At 43.6% G+C, this 26874-nt stretch overlaps 3 protein-coding genes across 4 annotated transcripts; 2 read left to right on the top strand and 1 right to left on the bottom strand.

Annotated features, from left to right (window-relative positions):
- Positions 1-1838: 1838 nt before the first annotated feature.
- Positions 1839-11880, top strand: tmem185 (transmembrane protein 185). Its single transcript, XM_042340786.1, has 7 exons — positions 1839-1908; positions 4347-4523; positions 5626-5833; positions 6418-6501; positions 7071-7247; positions 7420-7543; positions 8291-11880. The coding sequence occupies exons 1-7, from the start codon at positions 1871-1873 to the stop codon at positions 8533-8535; spliced, it is 1053 nt and encodes a 350-aa protein (XP_042196720.1). The 5' UTR covers positions 1839-1870; the 3' UTR covers positions 8536-11880.
- A 3192-nt stretch (positions 11881-15072) lies between these two features.
- LOC103179463 (heat shock transcription factor, Y-linked-like) lies at positions 15073-19287 on the top strand. Its single transcript, XM_042340823.1, has 3 exons — positions 15073-15651; positions 18454-18746; positions 18795-19287. Exons 1-3 carry the CDS (start codon positions 15073-15075, stop codon positions 19285-19287), a joined length of 1365 nt encoding a protein of 454 aa, XP_042196757.1.
- A 4412-nt stretch (positions 19288-23699) lies between these two features.
- On the bottom strand, positions 23700-26344 carry zgc:110222 (endothelium and lymphocyte associated ASCH domain 2). Of its 2 annotated transcripts, none has more exons than XM_007893059.2 (4): positions 25951-26266; positions 25579-25673; positions 24495-24811; positions 23700-24167 (listed from the first exon to the last, which is right to left on the bottom strand). In XM_007893059.2, exons 3-4 carry the CDS (start codon positions 24745-24747, stop codon positions 23959-23961), a joined length of 462 nt encoding a protein of 153 aa, XP_007891250.1. In that variant the 5' UTR covers positions 24748-24811; positions 25579-25673; positions 25951-26266; the 3' UTR covers positions 23700-23958.
- Positions 26345-26874: the final 530 nt, after the last annotated feature.

The following is a 26874-nucleotide window of genomic DNA, read 5'->3' as shown; positions in this document are numbered from 1 at the left end:
ATTAATGTTAGTTCAACCTTTCCAGGCCATTAGAGAGAGAGAGAGAGTTCTGATCTGAAAGGTCCAGAATGAATCCAGTGTCACTTGCACCTTCTGAACTTATACTGCAGCTGTTCAATATATCCCTCCTGAAACCACCTCCTCTGTGCAGAGTGATTTGCGTTATGGCAAAAGGAGTCCTGTAGCTCAGTGGTTAGAGCACTCGCTTTGCAAGTGATAGACCTGGGTTCAATTCCAGGCAGAGGGCGAAACCTTGGGCAAGTTTCCTTACTCCACACAGAGCCTAATAATAATCCCTCCAAAACCAAAAACAATAATAAATTGGTCATTTTCAATCCACGACTGTTTGTGGGACACTGCTGTGCGCAATTGACTGCCGTGTTTCGCCCACAAATATACAGTCAATTCACTTTACAGCATATTCTGTGAAGCGTTTTGCGATGTCTAGAAGACGTGAAAAGCGCTATATCGAATGCAAGGATTATCATTATTATTAAAGAGAAGCGAGTTTCTCCCGGTATCTTGGCCAACAGTGCCCCCAAATAACTCATGGTTGTTAGTCGATTGGCGGATCATAAGATCGCTTTTCTGGGGGCAACAATCCCTTCAAAAACAAATAAAAACAATTTGGACACTCCACCCACCAATGGTTTGCGGGACCATCTCTCTGCGTGCAAAGTGGCTGCCGCTTTTGCCCACAAAATACACCGTCAGAACCACTTTACAGCAGTATCCCGTGTAGCGCTTTGAGGCGTCTCGAGGACGTGATAAGGCGCTGTGTATCAAACGCAAGGATGATTATTATTAATTATTCTTATTAATCCAAGCCTACAATCATCAACCCAGTCATTCGCTTATTATTATTATTATTATTATTANAATATCCTTATTGTCCCAAGCCTGCATTATCGACCAGTTATTCCCATTTCTTCTTATTATTAATAATATTATTGTTATGATGATGTGTGTAATGTGTGATCTTCTTGAGTGTGAGGCGCTGGGATGTGCAGTAACAGTGCGGGGGGGGGGGCGGCAGAGGCAGCAGTGAGTGAGTGAGAGGGAATGAGTGAGTGAGGGGAGGGAGAGTGAGTGAGGGGGAGGGAGAGTGAGTGAGGGGGAGGGAGGAAGAGAGTGAGTGAGGGGGAGAGTGAGAGTGGGTGAGGGGGAGGGAGAGAGTGAGAGTGAGGGGGAGGGAGAGAGTGGGTGAGGGGGAGGGAGTGAGTGAGTGGGGGAGAGAGAGAGTGAGTGAGTGGGAGGGAGAGAGTGAGTGAGAGGGGGAGGGAGAGAGTGAGTGAGTGGGAGGGAGAGAGTGAGTGAGAGGGGGAGGAGAGAGTGAGTGAGTGGGAGGGAGAGAGTGAGAGTGGGGGGAGGGAGTGAGTGGGGGGAGGAGAGTGAGTGAGTGGGAGGGAGAGAGTGAGTGAGTAGGGGAGGGAGAGAGTGAGTGAGTGGGAGGGAGAGAGTGAGAGTGGGTGAGGGGGAGGGAGTGAGTGAGTGGGGGGAGGGAGAGAGTGAGTGAGTGGGAGGGAGAGAGTGAGAGTGGGTGAGGGGGAGGGAGAGAGTGAGTGAGTGGGGGAGGGAGAGAGTGAGTGAGTGTGAGAGTGGGGGAGGGAGAGAGTGAGTGAGAGTGAGGGGGAGGGAGAGAGTGAGTGAGAGGGGGGAGGGAGTGACGGGAGGAGGGAGGTTTGCGGTCGGGGCTGCGTCCGTGTCGGTGACCGAGAGACGCACTCGTTTCCTCGCCGCAGTCGTCGGCGGGAAGCAGCGGGGACCGGGGGACCGGGTCGCTCGCGGTGTCGGCCTCGGCCTCGGCCTCGGCTGCCAGACCGACCGACCCTTCCGACCTCCTCTCCTCTCCTCCTCTCTTCGCGTCGCCATGAACCTCCGCGGCCTCTTTCAGGATTTTAACCCGAGGTAAAAGCCCTGAGGACCGGGGGGGGGGACCTTCCTCCAGGTGGAGGGGGTGTGTGTGTGGGGGAGAGAGAGAGAGAGAGCGAGGCCGAGGCCTGGGCCGCAGCACGGAAGCCTCGGCGCTGGGTTCTATCACAGGCCGAGCCGGTGGCGCGCTCACTCGGCGTCGATCCTCCGCCACCTCCCCCCCTCCCCCTCCCTCACGCCAAACCACCGGGGCCCACAGCCCCTGTGAGCACCGAGGCCCCTGGGAGTCGCGGTTGAAGCGCCGGCGTCTCTCCCGAGGCCCTGCCCGGGGCCAGCGCAGCCTCTCCCGGGGGGGGGGTGGGGGAGGGTATCCATCCATGGCTTGGGGCTGTTGAGGTGGGGGTGAGGGATGGGGGGTGTCCATGGCTTGGGGCTGTTGAGGGGTGTGTGTGTGTGGGGGGGGGGTGTCCATGGCTTGGGGTTGTTGAGATGTGTGTGGGGGTGTCCATGGCTTGGGGCTGTTGAGGTGGGGTGAGGGGTGGGGGGTGTCCATGGCTTGGGTCTGTTGAGGTGTGTGGGGGGGGGGTGTCCATGGCTTGGGGCTGTTGAGATGTGTGTGGGGGGTGTCCATGGCTTGGGTGTTGAGATGTGGGGGGGGGGGTGTCCATGGCTTGGGGTTGTTGAGATGTGGGGGGGTGGGGGCTGTCCATGGCTTGGGGTTGTTGAGATGTGTGTGGGGGTGGGGCTGTCCATGGCTTGGGGCTGTTGAGGGGTGTGGGGGGTGGGGGTGTCCATGGCTTGGGCTGTTGCGGGGGAGGGGGGGTGTCCATGGCTTGGTGCTGTTGAGGTGTGTGTGGGGGGGGGGGGTCCATGGCTTGGTGCTGTTGAGATGTGTGTGTGGGGGGTGTCCATGGCTTGGGGCTGTTGAGATGTGTGGGTGGGGGGGGGGGTGTCCATGGCTTGGGGCTGTTGAGATGTGTGGGTGGGGGGGGGGGGGGGTGTCCATGGCTTGGGGCTGTTGAGGGGTTGGGTTGTGTGATCACCTCTCAGTTTCCGGTTGATCCTCCAGGTGGTTTGATCTGACAGCTTCTCTTTACAGCCTCCCGGCTTTTTATTCTTGCTCCCGAAAAGGAGAGACTCTTGTGCTTTCCTGGATGGACACACTTGTGATCCACCCTCTCCCGAGCCCTGCACCTTTTCGTTCACTCCTCAAGCTCCTTTCGTGACCTTTTCTGTGCGCCTCGCTTCTTGAATTTAACCTGATTTAATTTCTTGACTGTGATCTTATTCCACGGTCAGTTTTACACAAAAAAAACGAATTAGTTATTGCAGGATTGACAAATGTTGCTGCCTTCTTCTGCCTGACATTAAAGAAGCAGTCCCACTTCATTGAGTTTCTTTTCACCTCCTCTTCCATCCTCTCTTGACTTTCCTCAAGACTTTCCTCAAACACTCTCGAGAAGATAAAGACTTTGATAAACTTTCCAAACACAATGAATAGTCCAACATGCCCTGTCAACCAGACCACCACCACAGGCACAGAGGCATTCACCATACCATCACTCAAAAAAGACCTGAAAGCAAAGAAACTCTGAACGTATATTTTAAAATACTGCCAATCAGGTCAGCACTGAAAGTCTGTTTCTTTGAAGCACTAAGTGAAGAGCCAAGGCTCGTACAGCAACGTACCACCAAGGCTTAAAAGATTGGCAGAGAAAATGAGATAAGTCAAAATTGTTTGGCGATTCCAAGCTTGAGTTTTTAAAAGTCTGTAGGAGGGGAGACATTAATCTATTGGACCAAGTAGTGGATTTCTGACAGTTCGTTTTGTTTATTAATTATCAAATGAAGACTGTTAAGTTGTCTCTTATACGACAACTTGTTTCTTGTCTGCGTGCACTGAGCCTCTGCCAAAACTTTTTCTTTCAAGCTGTTGGAATGGGATGGTGTAGTGTTTCTAAACCACCTGCTCGGACCACATGTTCTGCATGCTTATATTTCTTGTACCCCGGGCTCAGCTTGCGCTTGTCGAATGTCAAATGACCATTGAGTGCCTATTCTCCTAGGGGGGAGATAAGCAGGATCCTTGGAGCTGACTTGGCTCCAAGATGGTGTGCTTGACAACAGAATATCAGAAACGAGTCAATTCTCTCTGGCCGTCTCCATGACACCAGGGAAAACTACTAGTGACAGACAGGCACACCCAAACCCCACACTTGCACTGTACTTGCATACAATCCATTTAAAATTATCACTCTTAATGGTCTAAATGTTACTTTTTCACAGAATGCAGATAGTCTTACAGAATGCTGATTTATTGAAAGAAAAAGTAACATTTAGAGCAGTTTCATGGTCAACCAACAAAATAAATTTGCCTGCTGAGGTTGGTACCACTCGGTGGCTGCGCAATGTGTGTCCTCCATTTGGTTTCCAACCTATTGTTATGTCAAACATTCTATTATTCTCTGTTGCAGCAAATTCCTCATCTACGCCTGTCTATTGTTGTTCTCTGTCTTGCTTTCTCTACGTCTGGATGGAGTCATTCAGTGGAGCTACTGGGCTGTCTTCACACCTGTCTGGTTGTGGAAACTGATGGTCATCATAGGAGCCTTGGTGGGAACTGGAGTGTGGGCTCGTAACCCGCAGTACAGGTGAGATGGAGCTGCAGAGCTAACACTTCGACTTACACAGAGCGTGTTGGAAAACAAAAATCAACCATCATTCCAGATAATAATGTGTTTAAATGTTTATTTGAGAAAATGACAAACTTCCAGCCAGAATTGTTTGCATCACTGTATTGGTCAGTGTAGAACTATCATTACATGTTACAGCACGGTCAAAGAGGAAAGTCTTCAGGTGTGACTTGAAGATGGGCAAAGAGGGGCAAGATGGAGGGATTGAGGCAAGGGGTTCCAGAGATTCGGGGAATTGTGGTTGAAAGCACGGCCTCCAATGGTGGAGGGGACGAGGGATGTACAGAAGATCTGAGCCAGCTGAATGAAAGCGAGGGGTAAAGAAGTGGGGTGTGAGCAGATCGGAGAAGTAAGGAGGTGTCAGTGCGTTAAGAGATTTGAAAGTGAGAGTGAGGATCTTGAAATTGATCCGTTCTGTAACAGGGAGCTGGTTGAGTGTAGCAAGAACTGTCATAATGGGGGTGTGGAGCCTGGTATAGTACTAGAGGAGAGGTTTACCTGCCCTTTGTATTTTTTTTGATCCTTTTAATCTGCTCCTCTGCTTGATTGAGGTTGGGGAATTGCTGATGATAGCTTTGCACCCTACCAGCGTGTTGTACAGGATTGTAAAATTAATCTTTGAACTATAGCAACAATCCTTTTGGATGTTGCTTGTAGAAACATGACATTTTTGGATACAGTCCCCCATCAGCTTGTAGCGGAAGGCCTTGAAGTGATTTATTATATTAAGGTAATGTGTCTTGAGGATTCTAAAAATGCAAAATAAAGCAAGTTCAGATTTAACTGCCACTTGAATTATCAAATTTAGGAAGTTTATTTGTACCCAGCGGCAAATTAAAAAAAGTAAATTACAAAAATAACCTATTTACTCCCCTATTTGTAGCAGTGGTCACGATTTAGTTAACTACATTATCTGATTTCAGACTCTATTGCTTTGAGAGCACTAGATCATCTTGAAAAATGCACTGCAAGGTTGCACTTAATTTAGTTCCGCAAAAAGGAAATGCTTCATAATTTATCTCTCGGTCTTCTGACGTGCGTTCATTTGTATTTTATGCAGGGCTGAAGGAGAAACCTGTGTAGAATTTAAAGCAATGCTTATAGCAGTTGGGATCAACCTGCTGTTGTTGATGTTTGAGGTTCTGGTGTGTGACCGAATCGAGCGGGGAAACCACTTTTGGCTTCTGGTCTTCATGCCGCTTTTCTTTGTGTCACCGGTATCGGTGGCTGCGTGTGTGTGGGGATTCCGACACGATAGGTCATTGGAGGTAGGATGCACTCATTCAAATAGTATTGTTACTTCAGATTACTACAGTCTTTATAATGTTAAAAGGATAATAAAGAGCTTTTTTACCGTACTGTATTTTGCAAATTACAGAACGATGTTGCCTTGCAAGTTATAAAAGTAACACAGACAAAAAATATAAATTTTTCAGGATAACTGGTAATTTCTTTCACTGCTTATCAGGGAAACCTGCAAATTACTTCACAAAGTAGGATAGGTGTAATTTGTTGACCCATATAATATTAATGCACATTATTTCTATGATTTGTGAACCACTTATTTTGCACCGGATGCCTTTATATCACTGTATTTTCTAACAAGTGGCCTAAATGTTAATCCTTCAGATAAAATTGGTCATTCACTCATGGCTTTTTGTGGGCAAATTGACTGCTATGCTATGTTCACATACAAATGCAAATGCACAGCCACCACACTTTACCAGTAAAATTCAGTGAAGCTGTTCAACAGTACAACAATAAGACTTTTTGATGATATGATAAGGCACTATATCAACGCAAGGATTATTATTGATTTTTGTATTCTTTGTTTTGGGGCTGTGGTTACCAGTTGGAAATCCTATGTTCTGTGAACATTCTTCAGTTTATATTTATCGCCCTACGACTGGACGAAATCATCAAGTGGCCTTGGCTGGTAATTTTCTTTTATTTGTTGCTTTGTAGAAGGATTGTAGAAGATTCTCCACCTATGTAAAACGGGGATTTTTGTTTGTACGAGAATGCTTTTTGTTTGTGCTATTTGTAAACCCCTTTGTACTCAATTCATGTCTTGTTTACATTTGTTTTCACAAACTTTTAATGACATTGAAACAGTATTTCCTTCTCCAATGAGGAGCTCAGTGAACTTATTCATGCAAGTAGCTGATACTGAGCCATGCAGATCAGGAAGATCTTGTTTTGCCCACAAAATATACAGTTAATTCACTTTACAGTATATTCTGTGAAGCACTTTGAGACGTCCCGAAGAGGCGATAAGGTGCTACATCAAATGCAAGGATTATTATTATTATCTCACGTTTGATCTGTGGTCTGTGTTTCTCTGCAGTGAATCATACATAGTATTACGATATGACTGATGTATCCTTTAACAACAGGACATCAAATATGCCACAGCCAATATAAACCATTAAATAAATAGTAGTGTGCAATCGCAGGCTCATGGTCTACATTACTTTTGTGGCTAATTTTGAGTATTTTTTGTAGGTTGTCTGTGTTCCTCTGTGGATCCTGATGTCTTTTCTCTGTCTGGTGGTACTCTACTACATTGTGTGGTCAGTGCTTTTCTTACGGTCGATGGATGTAATTGCTGAACAGCGACGGACACATGTTACAATGGCTATCAGTTGGATGATTATTGTCGTTCCACTTCTGACTTTTGAGGTATGCAAATTTGGTCCAGTCATTTGGTTTTCTGTAATTTGACAGCAACACCTGCTCATTTCAGCTCCATTACCTGGCCCTGACCTACCTTCACGCATTCTGCCTTACTCTTCTCAACGTAGAACATAATTTCGTAAATGTCTCATGCAAAAGTCTGATTTTTTTTCCCCAGATTCTTTTGGTTCACAAACTGGACGGTCACAACAATTTCTCGTTTATTCCAATTTTCATCCCTTTGTGGCTTTCTCTAATAACATTAATGGCAACAACCTTCGGGCAGAAAGGAGGAAATCATTGTAAGTATCTGTAGTTTGTGTTTTTGGACATGCTGTAACATTCTAGCGCCTATTTATTGTCTAAAATGCTTGGTTTGGTGAAACGTTTACAACCATGAATGTTGTTTAACTTCCAGCTTGCGATAGTAAAATACTGATAATCCAATTCAAATGATAGTTTTAATAATAATAATAATAATCCTTGCATTTGATGTAGCGATTTTCACGTCGGGAGGACGTTCCAAAGCGCTTCACAGAACACACTGTAAAGTGAATTGACTGTATATTTGTGGGCGAACGCGGCAGCCAATTGCGCACAGCAATGTCCCACAAACAGTCGTAGATTGAAAATGACCAATTTTATTATTGTTTTTGGAGGGATTATTATTAGGCTCTGTGTGGAGTAAGGAAACTTGCCCAAGGTTTCGCCCTCTGCCTGGAATTGAACTCAGGTCTCTCGCTTGCAAAGTGAGTGCTCTAACCACTGAGCTACAGGACTCCACAAGTGGAGTCCACAGGTTTTGTGAATTTCTGCTGGATAAATTGTTCTTTGGTTGGAAAACAAAACCAAAAGAACAAAAGAAATGTGTTAACTAATATTTTCCTGACAGGTGAATTTGAGCCTTAGATGGTGACCTGGGTCATTCCAATAACTTATTGTCTGACAAACATTTAAGTCACTAGATTCAAGAGTGGCAGTGGAAGCACTTGTGTAGCAGTGATTATTTCCTACTCATGGAATAACTAATAACTAATGACTTTTTATAGGGTGGTTTGGAATCCGCAAAGACTTTTGTCAATTCCTGCTGGAGATCTTCCCCTTCTTGAGGGAATATGGCAACATTTCTTACGAGCTCCACCATGAGGACAGTGAGGAGTGTGAGGAGATACCCACATCAGAAGCTCCCAAAATAGCTCCTATGTTCCTCAAAAAGGAAGGAGTGGTCATCACCCAGAGCCCCGGCAAGTACTTTGTCCCACCTCAGAAACTCAATATTGACATGCCTGATTAAGACCTGCCTGAAGAGGGTAATGAACTTGTCAATGAAGTAGTACTGTCTGGCTATGGTACATTGTCATACACGCACTAGCCCTTTATCTGGCATTTGGGATACTCCTGCCAAATATGTCAGATGTGTTTCAAGTATCCATCAACTCAAGTTTTGTTTGCTTCTGACTCTTTCTGTTGAACGGTAACATTGTTCCTTTGCCTAGAATTGGGAAGAAGCATCAGAATGATGATATCGTATTCCCCCCCCCCCTCCCATTGGCAATACGTGGATGTTGAAATTGTGCGTTGCATTTACATTAACACTTTAAATGCAAGTTTACATGCAAAACATATGAAAAGTCAGCATTGTATATATAAACCTATTGGGTGATGGAAGCTCCTTGAATTGCAATGACAGTACACCACACTGATAATTTAGAAAAGACAAGGGTAGGAATTACTTAAGAGCCAAATTACAGGGAATAATTTGCGTTCCCCCCCACCCCAACATAAAATAGAAAATGGCATAACTGTAGTGTGATTAGTCCATTAAAAGTGAACTTCAGCAGTTTTTTTTAAAAAAAAAACTAGCTACCCCCCGGTGCAGTCACTTTGTGGACTGTGGATGTCACAGTTTTAGCTGATGTTCTGTTTGAGTTGCTGTACCTATTTGCTTTTAGAACAAAATTCTGGTGTAGATTGATTCATAGAAAACTGACAGAAGCAGATTTTTTTTGGACATTGCTGCAGCGAGTTTTTTTTTATTTGCTGACCTCACAGAAAATAAAATTCAGTTCTATTCATCACAGCCTGACAGCTGCAGGACATGATTTAATACCTCCCACCCCCAAAGGTAAAAAAAAAAAATCGAATCGATCTGGACGTGTATAAATATATTTTAAAAAAAAGTGATTGTGCTTGGATCCTTCCATGTTTGCAACTCACCATATGTAATAACTTCTCTCAATGGAATGTTAACAAAAGTCTATTTTGGTAAAAATGTTTAAGAATCCTTCCCGCTAATCTAGAAACAAAGGTTAAAAAACTCTTCAGTATTGGTGACTGCAAACATTGCATTATTTCACTCTTCCTAACAAAACCATGCAGGGCAATGCTGCATTTAATTTATACTCCGTGTGTAATTATTTTTAATGCACAAACAGACATTTGATCAACTATTTCCTTGTGTAACTGATGGAAAATTGCATTGCTTAATATTTCTGGCTCTTGAGAGACACTTAAAAACCCAGTGAAAAACATGTCATTTTTTGAGCAGACTTAACTTTAATACATTAACACACGCCTGTCAAAGAAGGTTTTGTGCTGGTAAGATGACAACTGTATTGCTGTAAAATATCAAAGCTTACAGTACACTCTTTTGCTTTTAATTTTGGGCCTTACATATACAAAGTTGCCCAGATATGAAAAATAATTTAAAAAAGCTGATTATACCTGCTTTAAAGCATTGTCAGTGAAGATGCCTTTATTATTGGAGGTTGAAATATTTATACACACTTCGATTCCTAGACAGTGAATGAATGATTAGAGTTTAAGGAGATGAATGTTATCCCTGGATAGGGATTTGTTTGTACAGAAAAATATTTCTGATGCTGCAGAAAATACCAGAGACAAACAACCCTAGGACATTTCATTTGGAAAACGGTTTAATTCCTTTTGCATTAATTTCCAAGATCATAAAACTGTCCACAAGTATGGATTCCTGTTTCAATCATTTTAAATCACTGTTACTTAATGTAGAGTGACTCATTCAGCAGTGATGATTTCAATTTAACACAGAAATAAAATTGTAAAATATTTGCCCTGTAATTCTTCTTCTGTTTCGTTCTAGTCATAACTCTAAAGCAAAGAAGTTGTAAATTCCATCTAATTTAGAAATATAATTTAAATAAATTTGAACTTTGTTTCTTAAAGTACACAGATACAGGATTAAAGCTGCGGTGCCCATTTAAAAAATATATTGTGTTTGATATAACACGGTACACATCAGGAGGAAGTGTCAAAACACTTCACCGGATATACGTAAAGTGACTGTGTATTTTGTCGGCAAATAAAACTGTTTATAGCGCCATAGTGAATTTGCGGGAGAAAAGTTTCAACATCTAAATTTTTGAAATATCTCTGCCATTTTAAAAGATTTGTAAACTGTACAAGAATATTCCATTGGCTGATGCTGCTTTCTACATAGTCCAAAAATAGGGACGAATATTTAATTTCTGAAATTGGTTTCATGTCAAGTCTGATCACTAGGAGATTTACACGGGCTACTATTGTGTTATAAGGATGTTCACTGTAGCTTATCCTCTGAGTGTTACATCTTACTGATTGCAATGATGTTAAGTTGTGGCTTCCCATTATAATTCTTTTTGTAGCTTTGAGGTTTTTTTTAAAAACAGTAAGACAATTGTTACTAAAAAAAAACAAGAAAAGGGTGTAAGTGAACTTAATATTCACTCCTCTATGTTCATTGATAACTTTATGCTGCCAATTCCAGTCAGCTTTCTAGATTGACATTGTTATACATGCTATTTTTGAGCAAAAGAACAAAACATGGTTTCAGAGTTTATGATGCTGTGGAACTATTGTTTCTGGACAAGGGCGCCAGGGTTTAACTTTGAGAACCAAGTGGTGGTAACATTTTCCGTGACAATTCTTTGAATAATAACTGTTTCTTAAAAACAAACATCAACATTCGCAAATGTTAATATTTTTTACCTGGAATGAATGATATTGTAATGAGACCAACTATGCTTTATTTCTCTATAAACATTAATTTCTATAAATATGTAAACTAATATTTCATTGCAATTTTTAAAATGTTTAGATTATGGCATTAGATCACCTGCCAGTCAGACCTAGTGCACATGAACTGTTCTGGAGCACTATAGATGTTGAGCATGTTATACCATACCATGGTCCTGATAGTATTAATATTTAGTAGTCCTCTTAGCATTGTATTGCTGAATGACTTTTAACAAATGCTCTGCATATAGTTTCTGCCAAAAATGAATTGATGTGTGTGTGGAGGGGGGAATTTATTTTGCTGCACCTTAGTGGTGCTTCATATACAACAGGTAAAAGCTGGAATGGTGTGTTGTGTGAACTATTTCAATCTCACTGAGCAGAAATTTGTATATTTATGTGCTGATGATGGGTGGGGAGAGCCAAGTAGGAACTCTCAGCAGGTCTGAGAGGAAGAAGTGCAATCATTTTTGTGTACTATGCTTATTCTTGGACCAAACAGAGGTTGAACTTTTGTGTTTTGTTGTGGAATTAACTCTGTTGTAAAATCTGTAAATGTGTGTTTTGTGTAAGTGCTACATTCTGTTGAGTAAACTGAATACCTATACCACATTGTATTCTCTTTCATTACGAGCAAACCATATTTGTATGCACACTTTGCCAGGTTTAGCTGCTACCACCTTGGATATACATTGTGCTCAAGTGGATCCTATTGAGAGACAAAACAATAGCTTACTGTCCAACAATAATAGTTTGGGCAGAACACATGATGTGTTTTTCTGTAGCATAAGTTTTAAGTACTGCAACGAGCTACTAAGTATAAAGATATGTGACTTTCTTTGTGTAAATATATTCACTTATCACAATAGCTTACCTTAAAAACCACATACATGGAGGCAAATAGTAGAACTCACTGTACTGTTAGTCGGTCCATGAGACGGATCAAAATAAGTTGCTGAATTAAAACTTCATGTTCTGTAGTTCAAAATTTCTAGTTGTGTTTCGTGTGGTCTATTAGATACATGGCAGTTTTGAGGAAGTAAATTAGATTCACTAAAAGAACAATAAAAAACACATTACCATTTTCAAAATAAAACTTGACATTCAGTTAATCATTGAGGAAATCTGTACATACTCACTCTTCTCTGCTTATGGCTTTTGACACTTAATTAGGAATACTCACCTGTTAGAAACAGGCCTGTCGTTTGCTTGAGACATCTAGAAAACATCCTAAGCCACAAGTAGCAAGCTCAAATTGATCCAGTGTCTCCTAAGAAGCCAAATGATAAATTAGTCTTCTGTTCTTTAGAATCCAAGGATATTCAACCCCTGTGGGCTTTGACATTCAAGCAGCACTAAAAGACAAACCTTCCCAGTTTACAGGGGTTGCTGAAATTGTACTAAACAACAAAAACAAAATTACATTTATAGAGTGCCTTTCACATCAGGAGGATGTCTCAAGGCTGAAGACTGATGGGCTATTGTGATGCCAGCTGAAACATAGCTACCGAACTCTAAGCGGGGACTTTATGGAATGATTTAGTTCAACTTTGGAACTCTTGAGTGAATAAATCTTTTACCAAAATATCCAACACCTTGATTTCCGCCCCCCCCCCCAAAAAAAAAGCATCGCTGAAGGATCCTAGAGTGACCCTCAACGTGATCTTAAAGGTGATTTGATATTTTACAAATTGCCATTATGTCACCACATATCCCAAGTGGTCGGGGGTGGTGGGGGAGGGTGGTAGATGATATTCCAGTGAAAATACACAGAAAAAGAATTGGTTTCCAAAAGAAAACGAGAGCTGGTTCAGTGTGGATATTCTGTCGCTATTTGCCAATAACACTTCCATACCTTAACAAAGCACGTCAAAGCCGTCTAATGTCACACAGCTCCCTGCTAACCCGTTTGGCCCACTTTCAACCGAATTGGCCCAGTTTGGGGGAAAACCCTTCAAACTGATCACAGGGTTGGGGAGATGGGGGTTGGTGGTGGGGACACATCTGAATGGGCTGGAGCTGGAGTCAGTCGGCTCCTGGATCAGTATTCTGGAAGGGCATTGACTGACACAGCAAAGAGGAAAGAAATCCTGTTTTCTTTTTTTTTGGGTGGGGGGTTTATGGATTTTTTTTTTGGATTTGATCTGGACTTATCTGATTTTGATGGTAATAATTTGGCCGGTGTGGGTGGGTGGGTGTGTGAGTGGGTGGTTGGGTGGGTGTGTGAGTGGGTGGGTGAGTATGTGAGTGGGTGGGTGAGTGTGTGAGTGGGTGGGTGTGTAAGTGGGTGAGCGTGTGAGTGGGTGGTTGGGCGGGTGGGTGAGTGTGTGGTTAGGTGTGTGGGTAGGTGGGTGAGTGTGTGAGTGGGTGGTTGGGTGGGTGTGTGAGTGGGTGGTTGGGTGGGTGTGTGAGTGGGTGGTTGGGTGAGTGGGTGGTTGTGAGTGGTTGGGTGGGTGGGTGTGTGAGTGGGTGGTTGGGTGGGTGTGTGAGTGGGTGGTTGGGTCTGTGTGTGAGTGGGTGGTTGGGTGGGTGGTTGGGTGTGTGAGTGGGTGGTTGGGTGGGTGTGTGAGTGGGTGGTTGGGTGGGTGGTGGTGGTGGTGGTGTGAGTGGGTGGTGTGGGTGGTGGTGGGTGGGTGGGTGGGTGTGTGAGTGGGTGGTGGTGGGTGGGTGGGTGTGTGAGTGGGTGGGTGAGGTGGGTGTGTGAGTGGGTGGGTGTGTGAGTGGGTGGGTGTGTGAGTGGGTGGGTGGTGGGTGTGTGAGTGGGTGGTTGGGTGGGTGTGTGAGTGGGTGGGTGGGTGTGTGAGTGGGTGGTTGGGTGTGTGGGTGTGTGAGTGGGTGGTTGGGTGTGTGAGTGGGTGGGTGTGTGAGTGGGGTGGGTGTGTGAGTGGGTGTGGTGGGTGGGTGTGTGAGTGGGTGGGTGTGTGAGTGGGTGGGTGGGTGGGTGGGTGAGTGGTTGGGTGGGTGGGTGGGTGTGTGAGTGGGTGGTTGGGTGGGTGGGTGTGTGAGTGGTTGGGTGGGTGGGTGGGTGGGTGTGGTGAGTGGGTGGTGGGTGGGTGGGTGTGTGAGTGGGTGGGTGGGTGGGTGGGTGAGTGGTGGGTGGGTGGGTGGTGGTGGGTGGTTGGGTGGGTGGGTGTGTGAGTGGGTGGTTGGGTGGGTGGGGTGAGTGGGTGGTGGGTGGGTGGGTGGGTGTGTGTGTGGGTGGTTGGGTGGGTGAGTGGGTGGGTGGGTGGGTGTGTGAGTGGGTGAGTGGGTGGGTGGGTGTGTGAGTGGGTGGAGTGGGGTGGGTGGTGGGTGGGTGGGTGGGTGGGTGTGTGAGTGGGTGGGTGAGTGGGTGTGTGAGTGGGTGGGTGGGTGAGTGAGTGGGTGGGTGGGTGGGGGTGTGAAGTGTTTGCTCATTGTGTGACGGGCCATGGATTGTGGTAAACTCCTTTGTGACGGGTCTGAACGCGTTGCCGTTTTGTTTTATGACGGTCTGGAACTCCTCGGGATATGATGAGCACATCTCAGCCAACTTATTCTGTTCAGCGCCAGCTTCTGTGTCAGATCCAGATCAGTCGGCTTTTTGGTGGCCTTGATTCGTTATTATTACTCCAGGACAGAGTTTTCACACTCACACACACACACACACACACAACATACACCCACACACACACACACATACCATTGCACCCCCCCCCCACCCCACCACCACCCACCCACCCACCCACTCACCCTACTTGACCCACACACCAGGAGCAGAAGAAGAAGAAGAAGGAGGAAGAAGAAGAAGAAAAAAAAAAATAGGGGGGGAAACCCAAAAATGTCTGTACTTGAAAAAACTATAAAAGTGGAAAAAGACAGCGACAATGAAGGCGAATTCAGTCTGACAGCCGCGGATTCCGGTTCATCTGATCTCAAGGAGGTCCACACTCAGTCCTTGGAAAAGACCAGCGCCAGGTCTTCAGTCGGATCAACGTGCGACCAGATCTCAGCGGGAGAATCCGAATTGCGGACAATGTTGGAGGAGAACGCTCTTCAAGCTTTGACAGAGGAATCGGTCTTGAAAAGACCCAGACTGGTGTACTACGAGGAGGTGGGTGACGCTGACCTTATGTCGCTGACCTTCCCCAAGAAACTCTGGAAAATCGTGGAGAGCGACCAGTTTGCATCCATCCGGTGGGACGATGGTGGGAACTGCGTGGTGATAGACGAGGAGTCCTTTAAGAAAGAGGTGCTGGAGCGCAGAGGTCCCTCTCGGATATTTGAGACTGACTGCATGAAAAGTTTCATTCGTCAGCTGAATCTGTACGGGTTCAGCAAAATCCGCCAAGATTTTCAACGATCTGCCTCTCTTTCCGAATTCATTGCTGAAGAAAAAGGAGCAGTTTCGATGACCAAGGTAGACCACAACGTAGAGTAGCAACGATTATTGTTGTTGGTATTATTACTATTATTTTCTTTTAACCTGAAGCAAATTAACCCCCTCAAAGTGAACTCATTCCTTCTGTTTGACACACATCTTCGCAGCTAATTATTGGGGATGGAGGTGGGTGGAGGAGAGAGAGAGAGACAGACAGATAGACAGGAGGCATGAAAAGTTACCTTAGTTTATGGTTTCGTTTTCTCTGAAATGTTCGGGGAACACGAATCGCGTTGTCAAATCTGCATTTTGATATCGACGATTTTGACATGCAATTGATGCTAAAAGGTTTATAAAATATACCACCGTGTGGGTTGGCTGGTGTGTAAACAACTCGAAGGGTTATTTCGGCCTGTAAGCAGAGGCAATGACATTATGACATAATGCGTGTGCATTATTAATAAGAAGCTCACAGATCCACAGGGGTTTGCAGTATTTACTGTAGAAACCATTGCATGTGTAAATAAGCGTGTGATTTGAGGAGCTATGTTACAGCAGCACATTAATTGACGCAAATTAACATTGCCACCAAGATCTGCTTCCTAGAGCTTTGACCAACACAAGAGTTTCACGCCCTCCAAACTATTAGCAAGCCAGCTGGCTTTCTGACCAGCTACCCCTTGTCACAAACTGATGGAAACGTGTGGAAAATCAACAACGTTGATAATTGAAGCCTTTCGAGTCGTATCGATGGGTTAAACACCGAAAGTCAATGGCCCACGCAATTTATTGGACTCATAACCTTGACCCTTACAATTCTCAGGGATTATGAGTGGAGTGGAGTCACGGGTCGGGGATAATGTGAGTGTGGCACCAACACACAGACACACAACACACACATACACAACGCACACACACACAGTCTCTGTGCGTTTTTACCCAAACTGGTCTACAACGAGAGTAGTCTGGTTACTAAGGCATTGACGCCACAATAGGTCATTCCCTGTTGCTATGATAAATTTGTCAGTGGGGATGTCACAGATTGGATCTCTGTGATTTAAAATAAAAATTATTACACAGAGAATTCATGTCACCTTTAAGGCTGGGCCACTAAAGCAACAAGCAGACCTGATCACACCAACCCCACAACAGGGCGCTGTTGGATATATAGATATATTGTGTATATATCGTTTATAGGTACGTAATCGCACCTTTCCTGCTTGTACAACCAGGTGTCAGTCAGATGGGTGTTTGAGGGCTGCAAATTTCCCAACTCATCCAAACCATTTCAATATATATATATATTTTTAAAAAAAACCCTAAGGATAAAGAGTTTCTGTTCGCGTATCTTATCGGCAGTCAAAGGCGCCATGTGAGGGGTTTCTGAACCAAACAGACCCGGGAGGTCGGCGTTTCTGTACCCGATCCCAAGTTATTTGGGGGATCTTAAACGGGGTGGGGATGGAGACACTATCACTGGTGCCTGTGTCCATGGGGTAATGGACTACATGATAGTTTGACAGGTTGGCCATTGGATCACTATCGTGATCCAACATGTTGGCGTGTTAAACAATGGATGAGGATAGTTAGGTCAACTGCCATTAAACACCATGACCCTGGAGTGCGCCAACACTCAACTGGTTAAAAATGCCCATTAGTTCAAGTACTGCAGAGCCGCAAACCTCTATGGAACACCTTGGATTTTTGTCTTGAGGAAGAACAAAATGAAGAGAACTAAATGGAGGAGTCGCCCAGTAGACTTGATGGAGGAAATGGGTTGAGGAATAGTGGAATGAATACCCATTTCCACTGTGAGGTTTACAGTTGGAAAATGATCTCTGATTTTACGACCTAATAAAACAATTAAATATTTTTAACTGAGAATTAATAAAATCCAGTGGATTAACACAGGGGGTGGGAGGGGGCACTAGAACAATGCACCTTTTATGTTAATCCTTCATTAAGGTAAATTACATAATAATAGTCCTAACATATATAACATGAGGCGCATTTCACGTCGGTGGGACGTCTCAAAGCGCCTCAGGTGACTATACAGCAACATGGTGCTTCCACAGCTATGACTTTCAATCATGCCTGAAACGCACATTTCCTCTTGTGTTCTGGTTCGCTTTCCTCGGGATGTCAGGAAAACAAAAGCGTGCAATCAATAACACCTTTTCCGCTGTTTTCGTATTATGCCTCATCGTGGGTAGAGAGAAACAAATACATTTCTTCGACACAATATGATATTCATATCCTTTATTATTTCTCCTTACTGCATTTGATTAATTTCCCCCTATTGTTCTGGCTGACTCTTCCAAATTCATTGTGTAGCTTTAACCCCCCCCCTACCCCCCCCCCACACACACACACCAGGTTAAACTGATCACACACTTTGTAACGGTGAACAGAGGTGAGGAGGAATCAATTGTGAATGGTGTCTCTCTGGTCTGAAATTCGATGTAGATCCCCATCTGACAGACAGATATTTCGTGTCAAGAGAGAGGATCCCCATTGCCCTTCTTGCTAAGTTTATTACAAATGATTTTAAAGCTTTTGTTTGGAATAAAAGAGAAAAACAAATATATCTGTGGGAACTATTGCAGCCCCATTGAAAAGAATGGCTGACAAAACGTAAGTGGGGCCACACTCCTCACATGCAGTGGCTATTGCATATGTACTTGAAAATATGATACGAATCTGGATGACCACACTGCGTTAACCCTCTAAAGCCTGAGAGACAGTTCTGTGGGGGGCAGAACCCGTCCAGTGCAAGTCAGGATTGATAAGTCGATGATATTCCAGTCAGTGATTAATCAAATCATGGTGTTTTTATTTCAGTTTCAGTTTTACCATAACCTGAATTTCAGAAGAGATTACCCTCATCTGCTGCCAAGAATGAAGCGAAGAGTTGGAATTAAAAGTGCGATTCCCAGTCTTAACTGCGCAGAAGGGGATTCCAGTTGCGACTTCCCTGTCAGTGGGGGGACACAGGGAGCCCCACGACAGCTCATACAGACGCTATCTGTGCCACAGAACAACCTCATGCCACCTTCGAGGGAGAACGAGCAGAAATATGTATTTGAAAACAATCTCAGCAATCAACGAGTCAGCAATTCTGGGAACACGAATGGGTCCAGCAATAGCAATAGCAATAGCAACAGCAACAGCAGCAGCAACAGCAACAGCAACGCGGCTCCTCCTGCTCTGGCGGTGCGACCATCCGACCACATAGCGACAGAGCAAAGTGCTAAAGTGAACCAAATGACCCAGTTCCACCCGTCGCAACACGGGGGCCTGATGCGGGCCGGTAATCATGGCGTGGAGACCAGCAGCACCACCTCGGCGACCTCAGTGTACCATCTCATGCCCCCCATGGCTGCTGGTTTTGGACCAATGATGGGAATGCCAGGTTTTCAAGGGATGTACCCTGATCTGGCAACAGCTGCAGCCCAAGCACACCTGGCCAGCTTGTTGCCCTTTTGCAATCCCTGGTTCTCCATGCCTATGATGGCGGCGGCCTCTGCTATTTCCATGTCTTCAGGTTCTTCAGTGCACCATCACCGGCCTCCACACCATCACCACTGCCCCAACTGTAACTGTCAAGGAGGCAATGGACCCTCCACCAGAAGTGGCCCCAGAAACAGTGATTACATAACAGGGCCACACAGATAAGAGGAATTAATCCCGACATCTTATCCAGAAATGCTATCTAAAGAACGTGTTAAAATAAACTCCTGAACAAAAGTTCTTATCAATATTGGTGTACTTGCCTGTGATTTTTTTTTCTCTCTGTTCTCTTCCTTCCTTTGGCTGTCACTCTAGGTTTAGCTTTTAAACCGTTTCGTTAAATGTTGTCACTCGTCATTTAAAAACAAAGTCTTGATTATTTTCCTACCAAAATGGGTGCGTCGTGAAATAGAAGTATGATAACTGTAAAGAAGCATTACTGTTTAAATTATTAAAATTGACACAGTAGAATAAGGCTGCTCTTAGACTGAGATAACCTACAACTTATGGTTTAGATTTTTTTTTATGAAACAGTTAAAAATGATGTTAAAACTGTAATTCCTGATTTGTATATCTGTTGCAACCTGTTGTCCCTCTGGTAGGGTCTGCAAGCTGTAAGAATAACAAACAATAAAATACTAAGACAGAAAAAGCTACTGGAGTGATTTGACAGTTGACTCTGCATAAAATAGAGCAGTGATTTTAAAAAAAAGTCACTCGTGGTTTAAGTTTCAGTTGAAAATAGTATCTTTACAGAACTTCACTTGACTCACCAATCTTTAAAGGAGAGGTTAGATTTCTAGAACTGCCACATAATCCCTAGATTGCTCCAAGGAAGATTATTAAGGAATTGTTAAGAACATTATTGAAGCCAGAAACACTCTGACTCAAAAAAAAAGATTCGAAATGTTGCAATCATGCAAACAAAACGAAGGCAAACGTGGTGTGAGATCTGTGGTTCTCTTCCACTTTTATTTCTGTGTATCATTTATAAATATGACCTGATTCCGTGCTGTGCAGCCTGTGTAATAAAGAGTATGTGTGAGAATAATGGTTACTAAATGCGATTATGTGATCCAGTAGCAAAAATCAACCTTTTTTTTTATTGTTATGTTTACAGAATGTCCAACTGTTGCTGCCTCCCTTCTCTTCTGTAGAGTAATTGGGATGTTTGTGTGACTGCAGACTGGTGTCCATCAGTGTTCTTTCATTCTCATGTTTATGCTGTAAAACTATTTTGCCGAAGGATTGCTTGAAGCAGTTGCTAAACCTGATCACACTCAGAATTAGGGTTGAAATTCAGCGTCCCGGTGCCGGATTCCCCACCCACCCACAGCGTTGCTGCAGAGAAACTTATCTGCAAAACATTTACTGATAAAGAACTGAAGCGAGCAGTTTTGCAGCAGAAACTATGGGGTAGGGAACTCTCACGAACATCAATGCAGTGAGTGGAAGCATCTTAAACAAGGAGATTGAGGATTACGTGGCAGTTCACAGAATTAACTTATCTTTTAATTATTATTTTTTTGAAAAAAATTGTGGTACAAGGCGGGGGTGGGATGGGGGTGGGGGATACGAATGCAGTGCCTTTTTTTTCCCCCTCTCCTTCCTCACTCCATGTCCACTTTGTATTCTGTAGAACTCTGTAGTGAATTATGTTAACGAAAGAAACAATGGTGTTGGAAGTGAAATCAATATCAGAGGTTAGAAATTGACATCAAACTCCACCGTGCAAAGCATTATCAAAAGTTTCAATAAAACCGAAATGAGTTATAAAATGCAAGCGATTCATTTCATTTCTTGGTCTTGGTGAGGGCGTTCAGTACTGTATATTTGTCAGTTGATCTGCAACGAAAGCGAACATTGGAAATCTGTGAAAGAGAAAAAAATGCATAATGTTGTCGTTTTTTTTAAAAAAAAAGTGTTTACCAAGAGCCCAGTTTTCAGTTTTTGAATGCATTTGTTAGATAGCCTGTTTATATGTTTCAAAGATATTGCTGATCTGATAATTCAGGTACTGATTTTGGTGTCTATTTACAGTATTGTACTTAATTGCTGCTCGTGTGGAATATAGATTACGATGAATGTTTGTCAACCTCTGATAAAAACGTATATGTTGTACGATTGGCATATTTTGTCACAATAATTGCTTTGGTGTAACAGTTGCTTCCTTGTACTTTTATGGAGCAAATTAATTCATCTGATTAATTATGCTACCTTGCTTTGTGTGTGTGTGTGTGTGTGCCTTTGTGTTTTTTCTCACATATCAACAAATGCATTCGAATTCTTTGCCATTTCTGCTTTTCATTCTGCAGTATTGAATGAACTGCAATCCTTCATTAATGAAAGTCCAGGGTAGAATATCTTAATGCATTTTTCATTACTAAACTTCACGTTGCTCTTGTAGGAGAACCGTATTTACCTGATTTATCTGATGGTGCGAAATTGGACACTTTAGACACGCACTCCCACAGACAACTTCCCACCTGTGAGCAATCAGTCCTGGGAGCCAATGGTCAATAGGAAATGGGTTGATACCCAAATTAATTTGATTTAGGCTCCCCTTACAACCAGCAGACAAAGCTAACTCTGGGTTCAATCCCAACTCAGGTCCGAAGAGGTGAAAGGACAGTGAAGGTAACACAATTCTACACCAAGTCGCTTAATTAATAGACATCCTTTAGATTTCTTTTTACCTGCACTTTGCTTTCAGTGATTTCAGTGAAGCTTAACCATGTCACTTCTGCAACAAAGGATTTTTTTTAAAAAAAAAGGTGTTTAATTTGCAGCGATTTGGAACAGTATCTACCGAGGAACTTGTATGCCATTTTCGGTAAGGCCATTTAATTTTGGCAGAAACGTTTTGGTGATTGAGATGCCCACGGTTTTATACCATTGCTGGGATGGTTTTATACAACTGCTGGCACCCTTTGTGGCAAAAGTTAGATTTTTATTTTTGACTGGTTTTCCCTGGTCACAGGGAACGTTTGTAAAACCATAGTGACTGTGTATTTTGTTTCAATCCTTAAGTGTTATTTAAACAGTGGGAGGAGAGAGAAAAAAACACACACACACATTATTAAATGGCAACAGTTTTCACACCTTTTGTTGGGGACAGTATGTGAAAAGAATTCCATCGGTTCCCATTGTGGTTTTGCCCACTTGGGGTCACCTCTGCTGTCTGGTGCAATGCAAATGCAATCCACTGTGCCTGACTTGTGCTGGCAGTTTTGGGAGTTAACAAATGTTTTATTTATAAGCCAAAACAGCTGCGTGCGCCAATGAGTCAATCGTACAAATGCAAGTTCACCAGGCCCGGGATGCGAAGTAACGAGTACAGTACCGTGCTTGTCACTGGCAGTAAAAGAAAGATTGTACAGTATTACACCGGCCTCAAGCGCTGGTGTACGGAACGCTTTCCCGCGCTTTGGTGATCATTGGATAGTCTCAAACGAAGGTGCGGGGTAATGCAACAACAGCAACAACTTGCATTTAATTTAGCGCCCTTCCCTAAGGGGCAGCATCTCGGAGCGCTTAACAGTGGCGGAGCCTGATGGCGAGTTGGAGGGAGTTAGGAGGCGACTGTATACATGGTCAAAAAGGAAGGTCATGATCTAATAGAGAGGAAGGAGGGGGCAAGGCAGAGGGATTGGGGGCAAGCGTTCCAAAGCTTCAGATGTAGAGAATGAAAGTGCGGCCGTTGATGGTGGAGGAGACCAGGGACAAGCAGGAGGCCAGGCTTGGCTCCTTAAAACTCATCCACACTCAGAAAGGCTCCCTTACTCCACCAACGTGACATTATTTCTCATATCAGCCATCCCTGTGAATACCGTACGACCAAATTATTGTGGTGTTGACATACCCAGTGTAATGGAAAAGAGATGCCTCCAAACACACATCACTCTGAATCTCAACAGAAAAAGAGAATCAGCCCATCAATCTGAGCTGCATTCTAATCCAGGTTTCAGATGGCAAAGCATAGCATTTTAACTCGTAAGTATTTCACTATGCCACTTAGAACCTTTACATTTTACCTCTGTGGATGGGCTGGCCATACAGTCATCGGTATTAGACATTTCACCTTCCTGATGTGGTAATGCACTATATCAAATGCAAAGATTATGATTAAATTATGTCCAGAGAGTGGTGTATTTACTTTGTTATTTAATATTTTTTCCTCTTTATTTTGCAATATTGTTAAGTCTTTGGAAATTAATAGATACCAGGAAATGGAAATTACTATACTTCAGTATTTCCATTTAGTTCTCGATCTCAGTTTTTGAAAATGACGTACTGAGGATAATTCACTAATACACAGGCTCAGTGTTAGCTGACCTGGTACATCAACGAGACCAGGCAGCCACCACAACTATGATTCATTGCTAAATATCAAGTTGTTCTGAAACTTTGAACCTTGCTTCCATTCTCTGAGCCCAATTTTTGGCTTGCCGCAACAGCATATTATTCAGAATGCTCATCGTGGACTACATCAGTGAGTATTAAAACATAACAGTTTTCTAAAATGGATTGTATTACTATAGCATTGAATGAAATCGAACAATTATTCTTTTTGAAAATAACTGCACTTGAACTACAGATTTTTTTGTGCATTTAATTTCAATAACATGAGAGCACTTTTGCAAAGTCCCTACCTAGCTAATGGTACTTTATTATGTTGCATACATCTACTAAAACAGTAAGAATACACATCAAGCAAAACTGCTAAAATAATTAAAGTATTATTTTTGATGCATGCTGTTGCTTGCATGTTCTTCTTTTGCTGTGTTCCCAATAGTTCTGAATATTGGAAGAGTTCATCTCTTCTGTAACTGGTCTTCAAGGAATCAGCTCTTCGGGGATATCTACCATCCATACATCTTTGTGTCCCCTAGCTTGAATTGGCTCAAGCAGCCACCTAGGATTGGACATGGTGGTGAGGTATTTCTGTTCTAGGTCACGCAGGAGAGCTTGATTTTCCAACTTTCTCATTTCATCCGGACACAAACTTTCAGGGCATTGCCATGTGTCTCCAACATCCACTAAACCTGCAGTGGAAAGAGGGTTGGATTTTTTAATTAGGTCAGTACACAGATTTGCTACGATGATATTAGTTTGATACTCTGCATTCAGGTTATAGTTCTTACAACACGAATAGAATAGTGAAACATGGATTTGCGCCCAGTTACCAACATGGTGAAATGTGGTACAGACTTGCAGCCTAAAATGTCTTTCACACAGTGAGAAAATAAAGTGCTTCACAAAACTGGGAGAACGGCTACGTGAACAAGTGACCTTCTGAGCATGGCACAGATTCGTTTCCACAGAGCGGCCTTGAATTGAGGTAAAATTCCTATTCGGAACCTGCGACTCACCCACAATCACTCCTCTGCCAAACTTCTCCCCTTCCTCCAGTAAGGCCTGTACCTGGGGTTCGTTCATTCCCAGTGAGTGAGTCAGGACGTCCCTCCACTGGAGATCCTCCCAATCCCTTTGTGCGACATGAATGGCCAGGCTGCAATTCTGATAGTCAGTCAGGAGAGGTCTCCACCGAGTCTCCACCGTCTTCAGGCCATTTAATATCAGACCAGCATAAGGCTGTCTGAAAGATAGGCAGCCGACTTTCATCAGATATTTTGTTATGCCCTTAATGGGGCGTCAGCGATAGACGTACCGATTTCCGATTCCCGATCTGGAAGAGAGAGAGACACAAGATGCCAAGGGACGTGTTTTTTTTTTGGTAAACGTATGAAACATATTAAAAGATGGTCGGAGGAAGGGAGAGCGCCCACGCGGTGGCAGAACTACGATGCTGATTTCCTTCTGATGTGTACAATGGCATTGAAGCAGGGCTGGCACAGTCCTGGAAGGTCCAAACTATCCTACTCTCGAGTAAAGGAGAAAGTGTGACAGCTGAAAGGAAGCAGTGGGAACATTAAAGTCTATTAAATAAATTGTGGACACCCAGCTCACTACTGCATATTACTATTATTGTTTGATATAGTGCCTTATTGTGTCACCGAAACATCTCAAAAGTACTTTACAGAATTTACTGTAGAGTATAGTTACTGTGTATTTGCAGGTGAACGCAGCAGCCAATTTGTGCACAGCGATGTCCCACAGACAGCCATGAAATGAAAACAAATTTTATCTGGGGTACTGATGGCTAGGACTTGTTAAGCTAGGGCCATTCTGGCCACCTTAGGAGATTTGGCTCTCGGGATTCACGGCATTGACATCTCCTTACTGACGCTGAAGACAGATGCGTCAGGACTATCAACAATGCCATGCACCAGCACAGACCTGTCTGGTATTCTCTTTGGAAACACAAATATCTTGGTTATCCTCTCCCTCTCATTTTCTTTGAGGATATTTTTAGACTTTCATTATTGACCTTCTGTTATAGCTCAAGCAGGAGAGCTTGATTTTCCAACTTTCTTATTTCATCAGGACACAAACCTTCAGGGCATTGCCTCGAACACTGAGTCGAACACAGAATCACCTCTTCCCACGTGGTGTGATGCTCAACTTGAGCTAGTCATCAAGTACAGTATCTGTAAGGCAGGAAGAAAGACTTACTGTATAAAAAAATACACAATCAAATGCATTTGGGAGTCATTTGCGGTCAGCAGAAAGTGAAACAACCAAATTGCAAAGCAGATTTTTAAACTGAATTAAAATGAGAAAATGCAGGAAATTTGCAAAGCCGATTTTTAAACTGAATTAAAATGAGAAAATGCAGGAAATGTACAGCAGATCAATCATCTGAAAGACTGGGGCATGTTAACGTTTTGGTTGTGACCCCTTGTAATAATGTGGGCTGTTGCTTACTTGAGTCTCCTCAAATGTGACAGAAGAGGCTTCTCCAGGCCAATCGGTCAGGATTCTAACGAAGGATCATAACCTGCAGCTGCATACTTGCACTTTACGTTGTTGCCTTAGCCAAAGAGAACTGTGCACAAGTGTGTACAGGCTGCAGTTGGAATAACCTTATTCTTAGCCAAGTTTGCCAACCACTACGGCGTGTCGTTCAAAAAGGCTTCTTGCACGAAACCCCTCTGCGGAACATGACTGTGGCTGCGTGGAATGGCCAAATCGGCACGAGACGGCCAAGCAGACGAGCAGCCCCGAGCGCACGTTTGGTTGATATGAACACTTAGTGGATTAGGACACTCACTGCTCATTCCTCCAGCGAACAGGTACCTCCAGCCCAGAAACCTAAACAGGAAGTACAAGCCCAAACCAATCCAGCTTGCATTGAGAGTTAAGCTTTCACAGACATAATAAATCGACCATGTTGGAGTTTCCTGCCTTGTATCTTGTGCCTCCCGTCTTGGCCCGCAAAACACGCAGTCACTACACGTGACGGTATATTTTGTGAAGCGCTTTGAGACGTCTCGACCACGTGATGAGGCGCTATGTCAAATGCAAGGATTATTATTATTATTATATTATTATTATTGTTGGTTTCATATTAAAACTGCAAGGTGTAAATTAGAATAAAGGAGCTTAATACCACTTAATAAATCTGACAGAACGCCACACAATGAACCGTTTCTGAAAGCTTTGGGATGAAACTTTTGTTTAGCATTGACTTAATCCCTCCAAAACCAAAAATAATAATAAACTGGTCATATTCAATCCAAGACTTTTTGTGGGACATTGCTGTGCGCAATTGGCTGCCGCGTTCGCCCACAGATATACAGTCAATTCACTTTACAGTGTGTTCTGTGAAGCGCTTTGGGATGTCCTCCC

The sequence above is a fragment of the Callorhinchus milii genome, unplaced genomic scaffold (genome assembly GCF_018977255.1).
Source record: "Callorhinchus milii isolate IMCB2004 unplaced genomic scaffold, IMCB_Cmil_1.0 Scaffold15, whole genome shotgun sequence".
NCBI lineage: Eukaryota > Metazoa > Chordata > Chondrichthyes > Chimaeriformes > Callorhinchidae > Callorhinchus > Callorhinchus milii.
The sequence above is the reverse complement of the archived record's forward strand: the minus strand, read 5'-3'. Positions and strand labels throughout refer to the sequence as shown.